Source organism: Oxyura jamaicensis, chromosome 2 (assembly GCF_011077185.1).
Source record: "Oxyura jamaicensis isolate SHBP4307 breed ruddy duck chromosome 2, BPBGC_Ojam_1.0, whole genome shotgun sequence".
In the NCBI taxonomy this organism is placed as follows: Eukaryota; Metazoa; Chordata; class Aves; order Anseriformes; family Anatidae; genus Oxyura; species Oxyura jamaicensis.
In genome coordinates this window covers 149289733-149305586 of record NC_048894.1, presented here as the reverse complement: position 1 = coordinate 149305586, position 15854 = coordinate 149289733, and the positions used below count along the sequence as shown (strand labels likewise).

At 37.1% G+C, this 15854-nt stretch overlaps 1 protein-coding gene across 6 annotated transcripts in view; it reads left to right on the top strand.

Moving 5' to 3' along the window:
* ASAP1 (ArfGAP with SH3 domain, ankyrin repeat and PH domain 1) overlaps positions 1-15854 on the top strand; it is a 166351-nt gene that overhangs the window by 144738 nt on the left and 5759 nt on the right. For 4 of the 6 annotated variants that reach the window (XM_035318944.1, XM_035318942.1, XM_035318943.1 and 1 more), the window contains 4 exons: positions 4265-4426; positions 7213-7279; positions 10105-10163; positions 12463-12962. In XM_035318944.1, coding sequence (XP_035174835.1) covers positions 4265-4426; positions 7213-7279; positions 10105-10163; positions 12463-12962 — 788 coding nt within the window. The remainder of the gene's footprint in view (positions 1-4264; positions 4427-7212; positions 7280-10104; positions 10164-12462; positions 12963-15854) is intronic. The other 2 variants (XM_035318947.1, XM_035318946.1) reach the window with 1 other exon arrangement.

Here is a 15854-nt window from a genome sequence, read left to right as displayed (position 1 = left end):
ATACCATGTCAGATAATCTGCTGCTTTTCTTGATCAAACTCTTTTTCTAAACAAGTTACCTCATTTGCATTTAGTAGTGACTTCTGCAAGTTGCCTGACTGCATTGCTCATAAGATTATAAATCTTCTGAAGCCCAGTAAGTTACTTTGTTCATGTACCAGCATTACCATTTACCTTCAGTGATTTTTCTTTCATTGTCTATTGTGGTGCTGCTGCCTGGAGAGACATCATACAAGTCTCTATTTTTGTTTTGTTAGACTAAGCAAATGTAACACCTCCTTTGTTTTTTAATGGAGTATTTTTATTTTGCTATCATTCAAGTTGTTTGTGCATCATACTAGCCCATCTCTTTTTTACCTTTGTTTAAATAAAGCTTCTGAGTTACAAGTGACTGGGAAGTGTAATGACAGCTTCTTAGTCTAGAACTCTAACGTTATCCATTATTTTGTTATATTTAATCTTTCTTAAAGAAATAATCTTACCTTCAGCCTTTGAGGTCATTCAGTTTCTTCTGTTTCTTTTGAATGCTGTCAAGATTCTACTGTTCTCTTGCATATAAAGACTTTACCAAAATATACAACACATTTACAAAAATATTTTTTTTTTTTAAAAAAATAGTTATCCCAGTCCAACTTTGCATTTTTTTAGTACCATAATAAGGGTGGGCTAACTGACAAGTGTTGCTTTTCTTCTAGTGATATTTGTGCAGCAACCCAAACCGTATAGTTGTTTAATGGAAATTGTGGCACTTTTTTTAAACAGGATAGGTTCTAGCATTGGTTTTTCAGGTGCTAATATTGAATCAGTTTGTATTCCTAGCTTTCTTGTTTGCAGTGACTGATCAATTTCTTTAATTATGGTCTAAAGTAAGGCAACATGAAGAAGGCTTTTAGTTATATCTATTCAAAAAGTGTCAATCATTAGACCTTGAAAAATAAAAATACCAACATTTGTTAATGAAAATACAATTTTTAATATAAACCTACTTTCCTTTTCAGTACCCGTTCTACCATTAACTGGAATACTGGTTCTTCCATCTCCCTCGTTAAGTGGTAAAATATGCATAGAAATGTGAGGTTTTTACACTATAAACCCACCATTTCTTAAGTGGATGGTAACAGCTTTGCATGTTTTCAGCAGTACACGAATTAATAGGTAATATACTAACGGCACAAAAGCTGAAGCGCAGTGCACTATTAATTGCAGACGTCTTTCCAGTTATTTCCTGTAGTACAATATTTAAGATTATATGGTATGTTCACACGTGAATCTGGTTCTTGTGATGGATAAAAGTCATAAAAGTTGCCAATCGCTTGTACTTTGTTCTGAAAGCAACTGCTCCTCAAATAACTGAAGGGGAGAGAGCCCAATGGAAGCAAAATGAAAGGTCAAGATGATTCTTTGTTTTTTTTGGCTTTTGGGAGGAAGATGATCTTTTGAAATGTGAAATTCACAATTATGTGAGAAAACATCATTAAGATGACTGTGGAGATGAAATGGTTGGCTTGCTGCCTGGCTAGAATCACAAAATACTTTTGATCTAGAAAAGCAATTGATTATTACTTACACAAGGCTAATTAAAAAATAATAAAAAAAATGGGATTTTATTTATGTAATATGAAATATTTTATAAGTTCACAAACAGTACAGTCTCAGATCTCTTTATTACTCCATCAGCTGTTTCCACAAACTGATTTAGATCTGAACACTTTCCATGTTTGCTTTATGCAAAACATGTGACCTTGTACCTTTTTCTGAAAAGACACTTGAAGTTTTCCTTTGTTTACTGTTCATTTGAAAGTAAGAGGTGTTTCAACCATCTAATTGTTAGTGTATGAATACTAAGTTACTATTTACTCACCTGTGAAATTAATATAGGAACATACGCTAGGAGTCTGAAGAGATGTCCTGTTTTTGATACCTTAACACCTTTTCCGGTGATTGCTGTATACCGTGTGAACTCTTTAAAGCTATGAGGGGAGGATGTTTTTAAGCTTTGATGTCTGGAGTCATATTACTAGTGTGAAATGTAAAATACTTCTTTATAAACATAGTGAAAGTTCTTAATCCTACTAAACGTTATTGTTACAGTGAAGAATTCTTCATTTTGTTGACAATAAATACAAAGTTTATTTCAATTCCGATGGTTTTTATTGTAATACATAACTGTACAAAGCAACCATAATGTATTTCCTCCATTTTTTCCCTCTCTTTAAGCAAACTTAGCGCTATTCGTAGTTTGCAGCAGGGAGGGGAAGGACTAGCAGTGAGCGGTGAGGCTGTAGTGTAGTTCCCACCATAGGACGCCAGGTGGTGGCATGCTAGAACCGATGAATTGCTAGCCAGGGGCACTTGCAGACATTTTGAAAGAATGTGGCTGCTTTTCTAGATTTCAGTATAGTATTTCTGATTTTTTATTTTATTTTATTTTGTGAGAAACATTTAAATGCATGCTTTAAATTAGTTTGCTTTCTTAAATAACTTAAGGTCACAGAAAAAAAAAATTATAAAGACCATAAAAACTGGAGAACAGTCTTATGAATTTACATTTACATTTGCTGCTTGTCAGTTAATTACTTTGTGAACTTGGGAGTAAATTAAATAGAGAGGAACAACTGCAAAATGTATGATTTGATTGAAAAGAGTAATAAAAAGCCAGGCCCAAAATACTTGCTGGGGTTGTGGCTGAGAGATTCTGCTGAACAGCGAAAGGCCTTGACTGAAAGAGATTGGATCGTTAGGGGCAGTCTTGTTAACCTTTTCTTTGGGGGTAAGAAGAAAGAGGGAGGTCACCAGCCGAAAATACTTTGCAAACGTGCACGTTTATGTGGTAATTGAAGCTACTTTTTTCAATGTTCAGTGTTTCGCCTAATGAAGAATAATCTTTGCTAAAATTTTAGTACTTTTATGATACATATTTGGGAAGCAATGCACGCCTTGGTGCTTTTTCTGTCTACCTATAGAGACTAGGCAAATCTTTCAAAAGATGCAAATCTAATTCATTTTGTTCATCAGCACATACCCTTAACCTGCACATAGAAAGTCTTGTCTCAAATGCTGTTCAGATAAGCTGTGTTTTCAGAAGTAAGCTGATTTTATAGTTCTGCAAAACATGTGACGATAGACATGAAATTTCAGATATAAATAACTTGGCTTTTAAGGCTATCTGGTCAGTCATTTATCCAGTCCGTGATAACAAAGCTCTCTTACATGCAGACCTTACTGCAAGATCATGACTGCAGGGAAGTGTTATTATGTGAGAAGATTAAAAAACAAATGCACTTTAAGCTAATCTAAACTAACGTAGAACTAAATTAGGTAAGTGTCACAAATAATTTGTTTTGGCAGTAATGACAGCTGACTGGAGCAGTTGTCTCCTCGCTGCCTGCTTGTGCCCTGCGCTGCCTGCTTCCTTCAGTTTCTTCTTAAAGATGTTTTGAAGGTGAATGGTGAAGTTGAATAGGGAAAACTCTCGTCTCGTCTTCCCCTGTGGCTACTTTTTCTTTTAAGTAGTATCTGTTCCTGTGTCATGTGGAACATACTGTGGTGATTAATAGTTGTGCCAACATTCATCTGGGGGAAATGCAGGGTTTAGGTGACTGTGTAAGGTGCTACAAGCAAATTTAAGTATCTAATCTCAACTTGATAAAAAGGTCTTTCTGATACATGTTTTATATACACAGCATACAACAATTTGCGTTGCTCTAAGAATGTGTTTAAGAAAGAAAAAATGGGAAATAACCGTAGGAAAAAAAAATATTGCTTTATTTCAGAATACAAAGCAAAGAAAATTTGAATATACATTTCTCTACCCTTCCTCCCCCCTCCACTTTATTACAGAGTTGGTATGTCTCTAGAGAGAGGAGGTAAAAACCAACAAAAAAAAATTAACCACATAATAGGAACACATAGGATGCTATTTTGTTCTGATATGGGTAAATACTAAGTGAAACCCCAATTACTAAATGTTACTTAATTTTAAGGTCTTTTTAAAATAATACCTGAAATTAGAAATCCTGGAGCGATTAATCCTGTATTTTCAAACATAAGTATGCGTGTTGTTTTATTGTCTTATCTTCCCACAGCTAACCTGGTTACAAATGTGGTGAATGTGTCGTTTAATCCAAACGGTGTTTTGGCATGGCTCATCTTTTGATTTTAGTCCTTTGCTGCACTTCACTGTGGTCTTGACTGTGATTTTTTTCGGTGCTGCTTTGGTGTTTATGCACATGTATTTGTAAGAAGGTTGTTTGTTATCTTGCAGGCCCACCTTCAACCCTCCCTCTAAGCACTCAAACCTCTAGTGGCAGCTCCACTCTTTCCAAGAAGAGACCACCTCCCCCACCCCCAGGACACAAAAGAACCCTCTCTGACCCACCAAGCCCACTACCTCATGGACCCCAGAATAAGGGCCCAATTCCTTGGGGTGAGTTTTGAACTGCAAAACAAAAAGGGCAGGGGAAAACCTTTGTGCTGGATGATATATGATCTTTGGTTTCTTTCACCTGGTGCTTGCGTTCCGATGATTGCAGCTTGATGTAACGTCAGATCAGATAAATCAACAGTTCTGTCTTCGGGCACTGTAGCTTCAAGGCTTCTGTATCTGAGTCTCACTTGAGAAAATTGAAAATATTCCACACTTCCCTGGGGCCCAGCTCAGTCTCCTCTGTTGCCTCCCTCTCTCTACCCTTAGCTTCCCTGGCTGCTTCACCCCATCCCTCTCATCTTCCGCATCTTCTCTGCATCTGTTTGCTCACCCCTGCTGCTGCCCAGACCAGCTAACTGGTCTGGGTGGATCTCGATTTTGGGGCAGATGTCCCCCGGTGGGTCTGTGCAGTTCACCTGATTCCCAGAACAGCTCGTTGCCTGGGGCTCTGTGCCAAGTCTGCTGTACAGTGTTCACTCCTAACTGGTGGGATGTGTTGTCTTATGTTTTCAGATTTTGTGATGTTGTCTGTATGCAAACACAAATAGGTTTACGTCCTTCTACCAGCAGAAGTTACACAGAAACAGCACTTTTTTTTAACAGGATGCTGTTCTGAAACAGGCTTTTCAGAAATTATTTTCCATTCTACTCAAATTCTTCCTCTTTGCAATAAACATTTCTCTATGCAGTCAACTTCTCCCTGTAGCTATCAATCTTAAGCCTATGTAATGTTCTGTAGTTTCAGTCTTCCTGGCAGGATTTCCATAAATGCATAGACTTTTGAGCTGGAATCTAATACTTATATAAGGGGTCATCCATACACTACTCGGATATTAGGAATGTCCTCTTTCTATTCTCATGTAAACACAAAATTAATATCAAGCATAAAAGCACTTTTTCTTCCCCCAGCAAATAGAGTTACATGTGTTAAATCCGGTAGTGCTCATGTGTAGAATGTTATCTACATCTAGGTTTAATCTAGGATTTGATATGAAGTGAAATATGGAGCCCAATGAAAAGTGAAGCTTTTTTTCTCAAGGAATGCAAACAATGGCAGTCTTTTAGATTATCTATTTTTTCAGACATCTGGGATAAGAAAAAAGGTTTCATATAGTATTCTACTATTTCAGAGATAGTAAAGACATTGGAAGAGCTTGGACTTCAAATATATATTTTTTAAGTCCAGATCAACTCCTAAAATAGCATACACTAGAATATTACATAATGTAACACTAGCAGAATGAAAAGTGATGTGGTGGGAGCCAGTACTTAAGTTAGTGTCAACTTTTCTTTAAAAATACCAGGTAACTGTTGAAGGAAACCAAAATACAGGAAGGTGCAAGTGTGAAGTTGAACTTCATAGTAGTGGAAAATTGCTTCTTCTGTCCCTCTTCTGCCTACGCTATGTAGACTAAGTTACAGTGGATGGAAAAGGAGCATTTTCTCCTCCTTTTCTTAGCTGAGAACTGCACAAAACTTGTTTCCAAGTCCATTTGGATTTGAAGCAAGTATTATGTTTCATGTTTATAAAAGAGGAAGGCCCTTGTAGATACGAGCCCTTGTGGCTTTGGTGTAAGAATGTTGTAAGATGCTCACTGCTTTCCCTTTCAGAAGCTCCTTTTCTGTGTTGCTATATTTCTTGTAATTTTGAATTTCAGCTTTTGTCAAGTCTGTGCATTAACTGAGGTTTCAAGCAGAACAATCCTTAGCTTATGTCTAAGCAAATTAAGTTGCTATTCACATATGTTCTAGAAATGTCTTTTAGGTGATGCTGGATTTCCATGGCAACCATGAGATATTTTTGTTTTCCACAGGATCTATATGTGAAAGGCTTAGTTTGTTTCAGTCTTAAAAATGTTTTGTACTTCTCCATTTTTTATATAAACAAAAACTTTTAGGGAGGCTCAGCCTTCTCTGGTGTTCCATTTAGACCTCAATGCACTAAGAATGCTATCTAGCAAGGTATGTCATTCTTTTGCATAGGAAGTATTTTGCATTCTCGGATCACTAAATGCCGCTCTAGTAAATTTTGTCTCTGAACTTGATGTAATGCTTTTGAAGTTGGCTTTAAGACTGTTGAGATATGCTATAACAAAAAAGTGAAGGGGGAACAAAAAAGGCACTAGAAGTAGTTGGATGATGATTAATAAAAGTAAAGATTTCTGTTGAAGGAGCTGAGAAGCACTTGAGTTTGGGTTTTACTACCTTTTGATATAATTGAATATACCCAGGATCTTGTTTTTACCATGAGTTAACATTTTTTTTGTAACATTGTGGTAACAAAGCTTAAAGAATAGCCTTTAATGATTTAATGACTCTGTATGATAAAATACCAATCCTTAGAAACTTGTTATTTTGTGAATAAAATCAAATTTGTGTTGATTTTTGTAACGGTTTGCCTTATAATTCAAAATGTAAACATCTGCCATAAATATATTTGGATACTGGCCTGCAGTATCTCCTTTTCAGAGAAAATTGAAACACAATATTCAAAACAAATGCCTTACAGCATCAACTCAGCAATGTAATTCAGTCTTCCCTTGACAGCAGATGTGAGCTAGCAGTGAATTCTGAAATGTGTTATATGAAAGGTCAGATTGGATTATTGAGGTCCCTGTAGCTTTTTCAGTTACTAAATTGTTAGCAAAGACTGATCTTTAAAATCTTCAGGCGTTGTATAGAGCATACTTGAAAGACTGTGGACTTTGCTTTAAGTTGCACCCTCTGCTGATCATATTTCAGTTATCCTAATGTTCATTTTTGTAATTGTTTTTTCTTTGCCTCAGGTAATGATTTGGGCCCACCTTCAACTAAGGCTGCAAATAAGTTTGAGGGGATGTCTCAGCAGTCAAGGTAAACATTGCTATATGAAAGGGAAGATGAAAACTTATCTAAATATAACTAATCTGTGAATTAGGGGAGGAAAAAAAGAGTCTTTCGCACAAAGTAAAATCCTAGCTGTGTTTCTTCATTAGTTTTCTGCATGCATTACTGCCATACAAATGCTTTGGCTTCATCGAGCCTCCTACGCTTCGTTCATGGCTGTCCACACACAATTCACCCTTTGACCAGGACGGACAGAACGACTTGTACCAGAATATCTGCCTGTTGCTCCTACAGAAGCGAGGCCTGAGCTAGGGAATGTTGCCTCGGATCGCAGTCCAGTGGGACAAAAGTTTTATTTCCATGTTTCCTGGCATTTCATATTATCAACTTTAATGTGAAGTCTCATGCCTCTACCTGTGGAAAAACAAAACATTTCACAGTGTCACTCTTGATGTAGGTAGACATAGAAGTTAGCTCTGTAGCAGAGATGAGTCGTCTCAGCCCTCCAGGTTGACTGTCTTCCTTTCTGCCAGGTTTATGTGCTGACACACAAGGCTGTAGGAACACAAAACATTAATCCGGCCACTAGTTAAGTGTCTTTTTCAATATTTGGACTAGTAAGGATAGCCACATAGTCCTGTCACCATTTGTTACTTCATCCGTGTTGCAATTCCAGAGTCCTTAGGTTCAAAGCACGGTAGTGGTAATAAACACGTGCCTCAAGCAGCATGATGGAGTCCTTGTCTGGCCACAAATGTCTGTGATCAGGGTGTGGAGATGGATGTGTAACATTATGCAAATCACAGGAGATGTGCAGATGGAGCTTCTGGACATCCTCAGTCTATGATCTGCCTTGCCTGGACAGGCTGTGGATGTGTTCTTGGTAGCACAGCTGACTTGCCATGTTTGCTGAATCCATCTAGGTGTCATTTGTTATTCAAAGAAAAAGTGGTGGTGATCTGCATCACAAAGAGCTGGTGCCATACTTGATATGTATAAGGTGAGGGTAAAAGTGTGAGATGTGTGCTTGATATATTAGTCAAAGGCCTAGGTAATTACATGTTGAAGATTGAGTTTGGCTCTTACAGTTTTATGTCATGATGTATTTTAGCTTTTAAAGCTAGGAAATTAAGCTTTAGTGTTCCATTGTGCTCATTTTCAAAAGTTACCTTCAGAGACAAGAAGTACTGGGATCAAGGGTACTGATGCAGCAGAAGACTCTGCTTTGTTGAATGTATTCTGACAAGCTTGTCACCCCTCTCCCTTGTTTGAGTAATTACTCTGAAATTATACTGATCTTTATTTATTCATCTGTGCTTAAAGAGCCTCCAAATATGAAGCAATGGAGTTACCTTAGCAAAAAGTTCAGAAAGCTGGAGTCCAAAGGCACAAAACTCATCAGAATTGTAACTTCATGAAAGCAGAACAACCTGTCAGATTATTTTCCCTTTTACGGCAGGGTTTAGCTGGTGTCAAGCCAGATAGTAGTTTAGGATTAAATTGAGTTAAGGAAGCAAATATTTTATAAGATTGCTTGTGTGAGGAAACAGGTGTCACTGTTGTGTTTGGATCGGGGGGGGAACATTTTCAACAAATAGCTTATTTCCTTAAAATCAGAGTTAATTTAAATGCATTGTTTGTTTTAAAATTAAATAAAAAAGTAAGCCTTCTAGGGAGCCTCTTCCTAATTGAGTACAGAAAGCAAAAGGAATCACAACCATTTATTTATACATACTTGTAACTGATATTTTCAAAGCCTCATAGGGTTCACTGTCCTAAGGCAGTGTAGCGTGTCTCAAGGAGAGCTACCTGTGACACAGGTAGACCTGGCTGCTGACAGTAAGTTACGGAAGTATGTGATTGATGTGTAAATTGGCCACATGAAAAATGAAAATTCCAATCTGCTAGTCAAGATGTCGTCTTATAAACATCATCTTTGTGTTTCTTACTCTCTGGTGTAAGAATAGTTCTAAAAAACATAGAAGTATGTGCACAGATTTGTGTAATTCTTTTCCAGTCCTTTTCTATAAAAATGTGTAAGTGTAGCATACCACAGTAAGGTATGCTACTGTTGGAAGGATTGTGATTCTTTTTTATTGAAGTTTGTAGTAAATTTTGCAAAATTGAGACTTCCTGTTGTGAATTCTGGGGGTAAAAAAAAAAAAGTGCAGAGTGGAAAGAAAGCATAGGAGGAAAGTTGGTAATATGCAACTATCTCAGATTTCTATACTTTAATGAAATACTCCCAACTGTCCTGCTTGTATTGTTGCCTACCACTATGAGTAGCTAACACGGCTGTAACAGAAGTTGACAATGATGCAGGGTGTTGCTTGCCTGCAGGTATCAGTGCTTGAGTAGCAGATAAGTTTTTTGCCTAATGCAGTTGCGGTTTTGTGTGCAGTTACACTCGTGCAAGGCATAGACTCAGTCCTGGAAAACTTCAAACCACTCACATAGAGGACAGCTAATATTTTGAATGATTCAATATAGTTATTTTAATATTGAAAGACTGACGTTTCTTTAAAGTTCAGGGTCTCCCCACTGAGCTGGTCTGGTTGTTCAGCTTCATCCATTTTCAGAGTACATTTTTGCACATTTTGTTTATAGAATAAATCTGCCCTGTAGCACTAGAGCTGAGTGGTGTTTGTGTGTCCCTTTCTCTGTTTAAAAAAGCAGTCTGTTCTTAACAGCACTTTGAGTTTTGGGATTGTTGCACAGAGAAGATGACAAATTGGTTATACAAAAAAAAAAGTGGATTTTTTCTAAATTATGGTTGTGTAGAGGAAAAAAAATAGGGTAGAAGAAGTACACTTTATAACAATTGCACTAATAATTCACATTTGTTGATTTAGCACTGGGACTGCAAAGACTGCACTTGGCCCTAGAGTTCTTCCCAAACTACCTCAGAAAGGTAAGAGGGTTTTTTTGTGGGTGTTCTCATAATCCTCTCTTAAATGTGTGTGTGAATACGTGTTCATTTCAAATATATTGCTTTTTCAGCAAAGTTTTATTTCCAGAACACCACAAACCATGGAACTTTACTGAAACTGAAAAGGTTTTGGAGATTGGGAAGGTTTTTATTAAACTAAAAATTAGTTAGACCTATAAAACATAGTGAAGGGGAAAAAAATCAAAATAATAGAAGCTGAAAGAGACCTCAGGAGGTCATCTGGTCCAATCCCCCACTCATAGCAGGGACAACTTAAAAACTAAACTGGTACTAGATCATCTTAGAGGTCTTTCTAACCTGAATGATTCTACGATTCTATGAACTTTTTGATATGAGAGCAGGTTGTTCAATGCCATATGCAACCACTTTTTGACTGTCTTGGTGGTTAACCTCTCTTGGGGCTCCTGTTTCCATCTTTGACCGCTCTCATTGGTCAATTCTTTATTCTACCCAATATCCATATATCAATTTCTTAATATCTTTGAAGCGTGTCCATTGCCATGTTTTGGCAGACAGGGCTGTTGTTCTGTTAACTACTTGGAAAGGAATCAGGTACTGTTCCATGCTCATTTATATTGCGTGTACTTGCTTATTTTATATTATATATAAATAAATATATCAGTGACAGAGTTGCTGAGACCATCATCCCAGTCAACACCTTATGGTCCTTTTCTTTTTAGAAATGCTTCTTTTACCCTCTCTAAATAAAACCTGCCTTACGAGTGCAAAGTTTTTTTTGCACTTCTGCATCAGACTATAAAATGGTAAGCAGGCCTACCCCCGCCTAATACAGAATCCATCAAGAATACATTATGCCTGTGTGAGTGGATGATTACTCAGGATTGTAGAGCCTGAAGATCAGCAAGTGAATACTGCCTGTCCAAACTTTTGAAACTAGATGGCTGAACTATAGAGCACAAATCGCTTTAACAGAAAATGTGAAATGATTAAATGGTAATTATATCATCTTCTGAAAGAGACACTAAATGGTATGATAGAATATGACTAGTAATGAAGTCAACATTTCTTTGATTTAAAATGATATAGATGGTTACAGGTAAAAATTTAATATGGGCTCAATCAAAGCACTTTGCTAAGGGCTAGTGTCAGTTTTTCATGTTATTTAAGTCTCAAACCAATGTGGATGATCAGCACCTGTATGATTACTAATAGTTAAGTCTAGTAGTTTTTTAAATTGAGGCTTCTGATAATAGCTATTCAATTTCTTCATGGAAATTATGCAGATTTTTGCTCTTTTGGTATAAATAACCATAAAACAGCATGAAAAGGTTCTTTGTAGTAGCTGATATCCAAAGTGAGTGGTGTTGCTTTCTCAGTAAAATGTCATACCACCTTTTTTGGCTGGTACGATACAATAAACCCATGCTGAATACAATATAAAATGATTTCTTCTAGTCAAAATTTGTTACTTTAGTTACGGATCACAACTTTTTTTTTCTCTCATTTTCCCTTGCGTCTCCTTTAATACAAGTTTGTTTGGCTTGGGGACTTCTTGTTGTTTTCAGTTTAAGTTTTTAAGATAGATTTTAGTCAAGTAGCATTATACAATTAGAATTTTTCTTAAGGGAATAAGCAGTAGAATCAGTGCATGACACCGAGAAAAAGCTATTTTCATTTTCTTTCCATAAAATCTGCAAAATACATTATTGTACAATATCTCCTCTTTAGTAAATTGTACAAATTTAAAATAATTTGTTTTAGTTTGAAAATCTATATTACAATTTGTTGTATAGGCTGTACACATACGTGGTCACTTGCTCTCTTCCTTAAGATTGTAGAGACAGTAATCCTGAGACTTGATCTTTTTTTTGTATGAAGCTCAATTGCATGTATGAATAATTGGCATTAAAGAGAATTTTCACTGCAGTCACATCGGTGGGTTGATAGACTTTTTTGCAAAATACATCTTTTTTACGTTCAGTATCTTTGTTTCGGGTCTAAAGACCAATCACCTTATTTCACCACAAGAGGTTAATCTATAAATTGATGCGTAGTAGCTGCTGGGTTAAGCATTCCAGGCCTCCAATAGGAGCAATGAAATGAGACCTAGCATTGTCCTCAGCGAAAGAGGGTTAAGTGAAGTCGCATTGTCTTGCGTTTTTCACAGACTAGGAGGACATATGGGTAGTTGTCAGAGCTTGGTGAACATATGGTCATTATACCGTTACAGTTTTGATATGCGCCTCAGTTCTTTAATATTTAAATGAGATTGTGAATAGACTTTCTTCTTTTGTTTTAGTGGCACTAAGAAAAATAGAAACCAGTCATCATCTTTCAATAGATAAATCCAATCAACACACGGAAATGTTTAAGCCCTCACTGTCCATCGATATACCACAGAAACCACAACCTGGAGATTTGCCTCCAAAGCCTCTGCCTCTGGAACTAACTCAGAAACCTCAAGTGGGAGACTTACCCCCAAAGCCTGGAGAACTACCCCCAAAGCCTCAGCTAGGAGATTTGCCACCAAAACCGCAACTTGGAGACTTACCTCCAAAGCCGCAAATTAAGGACCTTCCTCCAAAACCTCAGCTTGGAGAGCTGTTGGCTAAAACTCAAGGTGGAGAAGCATCACCAAAGCCTCAGCCCTCAGAGGCGAATCAAAAATCTCACTCCTTAGATCTTTCTCCAAATGTACAATCTAGAGACACCGTCCAAAAGCAAGCATCTGAAGAGTCTAATGACATAACGCATACCTTGCCAGAAACCCCTGTGCCACTTCCCAGGAAAATAAATATGGTAGGTATTGTTCCAGCTAGTTAAAATTTTCCATGCAAGGCTTTGAAGTTACCATAGGAGTATCTGTGCAAAAAAGAAAGCCCTTGAGCTAAGCACACAAAGCTGGTAACGTTATGGGCTGGGACAGGGAATGAGGTACTCTTTTTGTACTTCCAAGCAGCTTCAGCAAATCCTTGGGGTTTACAAGGCCTCGTGCATGCTGAAGCAAATACTAGTAATACAAAACGGTAGTCTTGGGAGCATGCTGATGTATTTAGATTTACTGGGAAACTTGGGCATGTCTAACTGTGCAAGTCATACTTCTGAGTTAATTGATTTTCTCTGCTGTCTGCTGACTGCTTTGTAGATTATTGGAATATTTATATTTTTGATTTTTAACTGTTAAAAAAGGATGTTAGCACCTATTAGTGCTGACCTATATTAGTCAGTAGATTAAAATAATAATTATGTAAATGACAGGTAAACTGTGACAAACTTGTGAATGTTCCTGTCATGAATATATGATGTAGGCGTACTTACAAGGTTAACAGAGGTTCAGATATATTGCTCAGTTTCTAAAATAGACATGGCTGGATGGTGTGCCGTAACGGAGCTGGGGCTATAACTAGGTTCCAAGTCTCCTTGCTCAATCCCCAGTTCATCTTGCTATTCATCTTGCTAGCAAGTGCAATTTCCTTCCAACAGAGGCTTTTTTTCATGCATATGTATATTGAAATCATTTTATGAAACTCCAGAGTGCTCTCAAGATTTTCATCATTAAGAATGCATCAAAAAGGAGCTGGTTTTGCTTGTCAAATTGGCTATGCAAAGCACTTATGTGAAAGGAAATGTGACTTCCGTTCTGGTAGTGAAAGCAGAGGGTGAGTTTCTCCCTTCGTGTGCTTGTTTGAGAAAGAACACTTTGTGTAGGGCCATTATTCTGCCTGGCTTCTGTGCTTGACTTGTCTGTAACTTCCTATCTGAACTGAGGAAGACAGTTGGTGCTGGGGCTTCCTGATCCCTCTGGAGAGTAGATTAAAAATAAAAAGTACAGTGATCTGATCAAAAGGTGTCTGCAACCATGATTTGATAGTTCATGTACTTTTAAATACAAGGAGGCAAATAAAGCTGGTCATTCTCAGCTATTTTCCGCTCCTAATAGAAGGAATGACAGCAAGTGGTGGATTAGGTTTTTGGGTTTGAGTTTTTTAAACTCTCCCCCTTTTTTATACAGAAACATCATGAGTAAAAATTCAGTGTTCTCCAAATTCAGCCATTTTCATATGTTCAGTACATTAAATGGTTCCTCTCTTCTGGAGTGATCAAAATGATGATGTATCCATGATAATTACTTTCCACTCTTCTGCTCAGCATTGTGTACGCACATACATCTTTCTTGTCCACTGCACTTCTTTTTCCTCCAGCAATAATGTGCAAGAGTTCATCTTAAATGTGTTTTGCTTGCACTTTCAACCTGTCGCTATTTCCTCTCAGCACAAACTGATGAAATACTACATGACAGTGCAACATTAAGACCTGTGAGAACAGCCACTAGTACGTGTGGTTACTTCAGTCTTGATTTTGCCTGTTTAGCTACCAAATAGAGGACCAAGGTTGGTTTTTGGAACTTGCAGAAAACCAGTGGTTCAAAATTATTGGGTAGAAATGCCAACACTGATAATACACGAGGAATTAAAAGGACATTTTTAGAGAAATGAAGCCTATTCTGAATGCTTGTAAAACAACACTGAACACTTGTGTATATGTTTTATAGAGACAAAAATGCTTCTTAAACAATTGTTGAGTTTAAATAAGAACATGAAGGCATTATTTAATGACTATAGCAGCTGATTAATGTTTGGTCTTGAACAGAAGAAATGTGTTCCTGAATAGGTACTAATATTTGGATATGGAGTTGTGATTTTTGTGTGTTTCTGTTTATAGTTGCAAATTACATGCCCTGGAATTACTTTGATTTTTTCACACACCAGTGCCCCAGTCTCTGTTCTGGAAAACACGTACTTTCTTCATATTCATCCTTTTGTAAACCTTCCTAAGATTAATACCACCTCAGGTTTGAATTTTTCCTTCTACTGCTCTTCTAGGTGAAAGTAATAAAATATTAAAATGTCGTCTGTAGTACTAAGCAAAAAGAACTAGGAGCAACTTCAGGCATTTTTCATGGTTTCTTACAAGCACAGTTGCACGCAGTCTCAAAGGTTAGAGGAATAAAACTTTGTGCAGTCTTCTTGCTGAATGATACAATTTTTATCTGTCAGAAGTAGTTGTTTCCCTTCATCCAGTGAGCATTGATTGGAGCTGTTCTTAGTTTGCAAAGCTTCTCTGGAGCTGAAAGCTGGGACGGGCTCCAAATATCCATTAATAGTGAATTTCAATCCCTTGTGATAGTTAAGATTTCTGTTCAAATTATTTGAATTTATTAAAAAAAAAAAAAAAAAGCATTTTTTGAAGTAACTTGCTACAGCAAATCCTTGCTGAGGGGGAAAAAAGGACAAAAAAAAACCCTTCCCTTTGATCTCGTATAAATTTCACCTAAGGTATTTCTGTTCATTTGTCTCAAGAGTACATTTTTTCTAGTCTTATGTTCAGTTCACTGCATCACCCCTTACACATGTAATTGTTATTTTTCTGTAACTTTATAATGTGAGTGCTGCTTGCTATGGGTCTGTTCTGCTGTTGAACTGCACGTATTTTTATTTTTTATTTTTTTCCCAAAATGCAGAGGTATTCCAAATGGGTAGGTAACAGCAAAGAGAAGACTCCCTAGGAAATTTCCTCTGTGAAGTTACTTTTGGCTCAAATTCCTCTAAACCTGCTGACTTTTTCTTGGTAGCCCTCCTGCCTCTCATCTCCTTCTGCTGTTCTTGTTTTTTGCATTCTTGTTATCTGACT